Genomic DNA, 6,000 nt, shown 5'->3' with positions numbered 1-6,000 from the left:
CGTTATCGTCTCCGACCAAAACTCCGGTGTCTCCCCTGTTCCCTCCGGCCGCGGTCGGGAGGCTGAAGCAGGAAAAGCCAACACTAGGATCAGCAGTGATTCATGGAGAGACCTTCGTCTGGTCAGCTAACATTACTGCCAAGTAGCTGAAATATAGAGTGATATTGTGCTTTTAGCTGACGTGTGTCACCTCACTGTTTTGAGCGATGCTTGTTCATGTCTATGTAGAGCGAGCACAAGCGAGCAACAGGACGCTGATTTTAGTTGACTTAATGGCCACAGGTGTCGCTGATAACAAGCATTTCTGAAAGTTACAAATAGTCCCTTTAAGTATGAAAAATACAAATATTATAGTAAATAAAATAGAGATATTTTTGCTGTCTGGTCAAAATGTTGTGAGAGGCTAAAGGATTTATTCATACATTGGGGGACTCACTGACTCAACAGCTTCCTTTCTATCAAATGCACCTCGGACATTAGGAGGGCTTTTATTTTTACAGGCCCAGCCGGAAGTGTATGTTTTCATTCCGGTGGTTAGCTTCACACCAGGCTGTCTCTGTCTCTGTCTCCGCTGGTTTCCTGCTCCAGCACCAGAGACCATTGCTCTGCTAAACTGAACGGATTCCGCAGGAGGAGCAGCCAGCCGGTGTCCGGTGCTCCACCGACGCACACACACACACACACACACACACACACACACAGAGGATGACACACGGAACACTAACTGTCTCCTTACCACTTCTACCGCCAGTCACCGGATAATAATCCTCTTCAACCAACAGAGTGACATTAGCTTCATATTATTATTATTCTATTATTAGTGAAGGCCGACACATCTCAGCAGCAGCACCGGCTCGGACGGGATGCCAGGGACCGGGACAGACATCCCCCGATTATTTACATCCAGTCACAGGCGACCACCGGTAACGGGATGCTAAATTGGTACAATTGAATGACATACTGAAGCAGAAGAGGGAGGCAAAATGGGATTCCTGCACCAACTCTCTCTCCTGCTGTGGAAGAACATCGCTCTGAAGAGGAGGGGACCGGTAAGACACAAAGACACAAAGACACATCTGTTCACATGACAGTCTGTGACATGTAGCTCTAAAAAGGACAGAGCAGCAGATGGGCGTCGGTTCAGCCCGCACCGCTGCTCCATCTCCTGAAGCCATCGTTCATTCTAGCAGCACCTGCTGTCTCTGTCTCTGTCTCTGCCTATGTTAGAATAACACCGCAGTGAGCTGTATATGGAGCATGATGATGATGATGATGATGTCCACGCAGGTTTACTGGTGGAATGTTGTTGTGAAGCAGGATCCTGTCCTCTCTATGTGCTCATACTGTCAAACAGGTTGTTGTTCTTGGATCAACAACAGTTGTGTAATATCCCAGTCTGTGGTTATTAGTCTCAGTCTAGAAAAGGCCCATACAGATGAGCTCAGGGTGTGTTGTCATGAGGTAATGAAGTTGATCAAATCCATAAGATGTAAAAAGAAAAATGGCCTGACGAGTGTTCTAATCACAGGATTACAATATAAGATCATTTGAAATCATCCATACTAACCTCCTGGAGACTGCATATGAATATCCCGTATCATAATATTTATGGGAATAGGAACATTATGGAACTTTTTGTTGTTGCCACTTTAGCTATGGCTGCAGGATTTATTATCAGATTGCATAATAATATATTGTTTTTAGAATGAATGATCATATGACAGCATCTTAAATGCTTATGGGGTACTCTCCTCCACTCATGCAGTATTGCACTTCCATAAAGCTGGGGGGGGCTTGCAAAATACAGACACATCAAAAATGGTCAAAATGTAAGCAGTGGAAGCTCGGGGTGTAAGAAAATATCAAGTATGGCGATATTATGTTTTGTGATACTGTATTGATTCTCAAAAACATTATATTGATTTTTAATTTATAGTTAACATGAAAAGATTAACTCAGTCAATTCAAGTCAGTGCCTTCTCAAAGTAGTATGATGTTGTTGTTAACAGGGACTGCGATGACTGCAAATGCAGATCCCGCTGTTCTGACTGCATAAAAAAAGCAAACTTTTCTTCCTCAGATTTTATGCATATGGTGGCTAAAATTTGATTAAAAAAATCGCAATATATCACCTTTATTACTGTATCGCAATGTATTGAATCGTAAACCCTGCATCATGATACGTATCGTATCGCCACATCTTGCCAATACACAGCCTTATAGTGGAAGCCTAGATAACTTGTAGTCCCTAACATGTGACAAACTCCAAAAACACTGGATCCTACATTCCCTTTTATGCAACTTGAAAGTACCTTTTCGTCAGAAAGTCCCTGTCTAGAATACGCCCATAACTTTTAAACTCCACACATTCAGTTTGACAAAAAAACAAGACTTGTTCAAAACCAAGTATATGTCTGGACAGTGTATGGTCAGTTTGTGAATTTGTGGCAAAATTGATACACAAATAGTCATTTGTGATGTTTATAATGATAGTGTCCTCGCCAGGTCCGGAGAGGACACTAGGGGACGCGCTGCTCCACTCAACTGGCCGTGCCAGCGGTGACATACCCTATTGTAGAATGTATGGGATTTGGTCCCTGGTTTTCTGCTTGCCATTTCAAACAGGAAATCAAAATCTACTAATGAAAACATTTTAAATGAAAAATAGGCGATGCCACTGCTGAATATCGTTTAATTTTTTAACTAGATCGCCTAGTTTGACAGTTTGGTCCAAGTATGGTGAGCCGGACGCGTCGCGCTGGACGGGCTCATTTGCATAACGTACTGTTACCCGCCTTTTCATTTCGAAAGAGCAACGGCCAACGAGGAAACTCCAACACTCAGCCGACCAATGCAACAACAACAAGCCGACCAACCGACCAATGCAACAACAACAAGCCAACCAGCCGACCAATGCAACAACAACAAGCCGACCAGCCGACCAATGCAACAACAAGCCGACCAATGCAACAACAACAAGCCGCCGGCCGACCAATACAACAACAACAAGCCGACCAGCCGACCAACGCAACAACAACAACAAGCCAACCAGCCGACCAATGCAACAACAACAAGCCGACCAGCCGACCAATGCAACAACAACAAGCCGCCGGCCGACCAATACAACAACAACAAGCCAACCAGCCGACCAATGCAACAACAACAAGCCGACCAGCCGACCAATGCAACAACAACAAGCCGCCGGCCGACCAATACAACAACAACAAGCCGACCAGCCGACCAATACAACAACAACAAACCGACCGGCCGACCAATGCAACAACAACAAGCCGACCGGCCGACCAATGCATCAACAAGCCGACCAGCTGACCAATACAACAACAACAAGCCGACCGGCCGACTAATGTCAGTGTGTCAGTGTGTCCTCCACAATCTGCTCCAGGTTCAACTTCTCTACTTGTCCATTCTCAGAGCAGAATATAACCAGTCCACTCGCCTCTCTGTCCCAGTATAACCAGTCAACTCGCCTCTCTGTCCCAGTATAACCAGTCAACTCGGCCTCTCTGGTTCCACTGCACTCCATCCATCCATCCATCTTCAACCGCTTATCCGGGGTCGGGTCGCGGGGGCAACAGCTCCAGCAGGGGACCCCAAACTTCCCTTTCCCGGGCCACATTAACCAGCTCTGACTGGGGGATCCCGAGGCGTTCCCAGGCCAGAGTAGAGATATAATCTCTCCACCTAGTCCTGGGTCTTCCCCGTGGTCTCCTCCCAGCTGGTCGTGCCTGGAACACCTCCCAAGGGAGGCGCCCAGGAGGCATCCGTGCTAGATGCCCGAACCACCTCAACTGGCTCCTTTCGACGCAAAGGAGCAAGGACTCTACTCCGAGTCCCTCACGGATGACTGAGCTTCTTACCCTATCTCTAAGGGAGACGCCAGCCACCCTCCTGAGGAAACCCATTTCGGCCGCTTGCACCCGCGACCTCGTTCTTTCAGTCATGACCCAACCCTCATGACCATAGGTGAGAGTAGGAACGAAGATTGACCGGTAGATCGAGAGCTTTGCCTTCCGGCTCAGCTCTCTTTTCGTCACAACGGTGCGGTAAAGCGAATGCAATACCGCCCCTGCTGCTCCGATTCTCCGACCAATCTCACGTTCCATCGTCCCCTCACTCGCGAACAAGACCCCGAGATACTTAAACTCCTTCACTTGGGGTAAGGACTCATTCCCTACCCGGAGTAGGCAATCCATCGGTTTCCTGCTGAGAACCATGGCCTCAGATTTAGAGGTGCTGATTCTCATCCCGACTGCGTCACACTCGGCTGCGAACCGATCCAGTGAGTGCTGGAGGTCGCAGACCGATGATGCCAACAGGACCACATCATCTGCAAAAAGCAGCGATGAGATCCTCAGCACACCGATCTGCAAACCCTCCTCCACCCGACTACGCCTCGATATCCTGTCCATGAATATCACGAACAGGATTGGTGACAAAGCGCAGCCCTGGCGGAGGCCAACCCCCACCGGAAACGAGTCCGACTTACTGCCGAGGATCCGAACACAGCTCTCGCTTTGGGCGTACAGGGATTGGATGGCCCTGAGAAGTGCCCCCCTCACCCCATACTCCCGCAGCACCCCCCACAGTATCTCCCGGGGGACCCGGTCATATGCCTTCTCCAAGTCCACAAAACACATGTAGACTGGATGGGCATACTCCCAGGCCCCCTCCAGGATCCTTGCGAGAGTGAAGAGCTGGTCCGTTGTTCCACGGCCAGGACGGAATCCGCATTGTTCCTCTTCGATCTGAGGTTCGACTACACTGCACTCATCAAATTCAAAACGCTCTACCGTCACATCAGGGATTAACAGTCTCAAACAGCAGAAGGTCCTTACACATCTCACTGAAGGTAAAAGCTTCTCAGTGAATACAGAAGTCAAGTCATGTTAGCATTTAGCATGTTTGCCAAACCCAGCGTGCCCCTGCTGTTCAGGTCACAAACATCTCAGGGCCACAGACACACCTGCAGCTTCTTCTCCGCTGCAGCTTTTGATTTATCTCCTTCTGTTCCATTCTCACACAGTTTATCTGTACTATATCATGTGACTTGTTTTTACTCTGTAACGGATGCAACTTGAAATGTAGCGAAGTACAATACTTGTGATAAATAGTACTAAAAGGGACTCTGTGTAAGAATCAGAAATTGCTTGTTAACAGCTACACCTGTGGCCGTTAAGTCAACGAAAGTCAGCATCATGTTGCTCGCGTTTGTGCTCGCTCTACATAGACATGAACGAGCATCGCTCAAAACAGTGAGGAGACACACGTCAGCTAAAAGCACAATATCACTCTATATTTCAGCTGCTTGGCAGTAATGTTAGCTGACCAGACGAAGGTCTCTCCATGAATCAATGCTGATCCTAGTGTTGTCCTGTTTCAGACTCTCATCTTCTGCAGTGTGTAGTGTGCGCACATGCACGTGAGAGGTGGAGTGAGTTAGAACGAGCACGGTGTGTGAGTGAAAGCAAGCAGGCAGGCAGAGGAGCAGAGCAGCATGGACTCCGGCCCTGGAGACCAAAGCTACGGTCTCCCCTTTGTCTTCTGGCCGCGGTCGTGAGGCTGAAGCAGGAAGAGTTGACACTGTTTTACAAGACGGGCTTCACTAGATAGAACTTCGCGGTTTTGGTGCTTCCGTGTAGTTTGTGTTGGAACAGCGTAGCCACACGCGAGCACGCATGGGACACCGACCCGATTTATACGTGTGAGAAGTTACAAACAGTCCCTTTAAGTAAAAGTAAAATTACTGATTTTAAAAAAATACTAAAAAAGTACACACAAAGCAACTTTGTTACTGTAACAAGGGTAAATGTAATTCGTTACTTCCACCTCTGCATGATACCCACCCATGCCGTTCAGCCCAAATTCTGCTGCCTGTTAGAATATCCAACATGCACAAGCATTGCATGACAGGACGTTGAGTTGGGATTCTCCTAGTTCTTAATTTGATGGTTTTTGCAGACTGATCTGATAGAGAAGATC

The 6,000-nt window shown here is 47.6% G+C and overlaps 1 protein-coding gene across 1 annotated transcript in view; it reads left to right on the top strand.

Annotated features, from left to right (window-relative positions):
* The first annotated feature begins 573 nt into the window (after positions 1–573).
* Positions 574–6,000, top strand: part of abca2 (ATP-binding cassette, sub-family A (ABC1), member 2) — a 116,323-nt gene continuing 110,896 nt past the window's right edge. The window contains exon 1 of the mRNA XM_074637117.1: positions 574–1,049. Within this exon, the coding sequence (XP_074493218.1) occupies positions 984–1,049 (66 nt within the window). The 5' untranslated portion in view covers positions 574–983. The remainder of the gene's footprint in view (positions 1,050–6,000) is intronic.

Source organism: Sebastes fasciatus, chromosome 6 (assembly GCF_043250625.1).
Source record: "Sebastes fasciatus isolate fSebFas1 chromosome 6, fSebFas1.pri, whole genome shotgun sequence".
NCBI lineage: Eukaryota > Metazoa > Chordata > Actinopteri > Perciformes > Sebastidae > Sebastes > Sebastes fasciatus.
The sequence above is the reverse complement of the archived record's forward strand: the minus strand, read 5'-3'. Positions and strand labels throughout refer to the sequence as shown.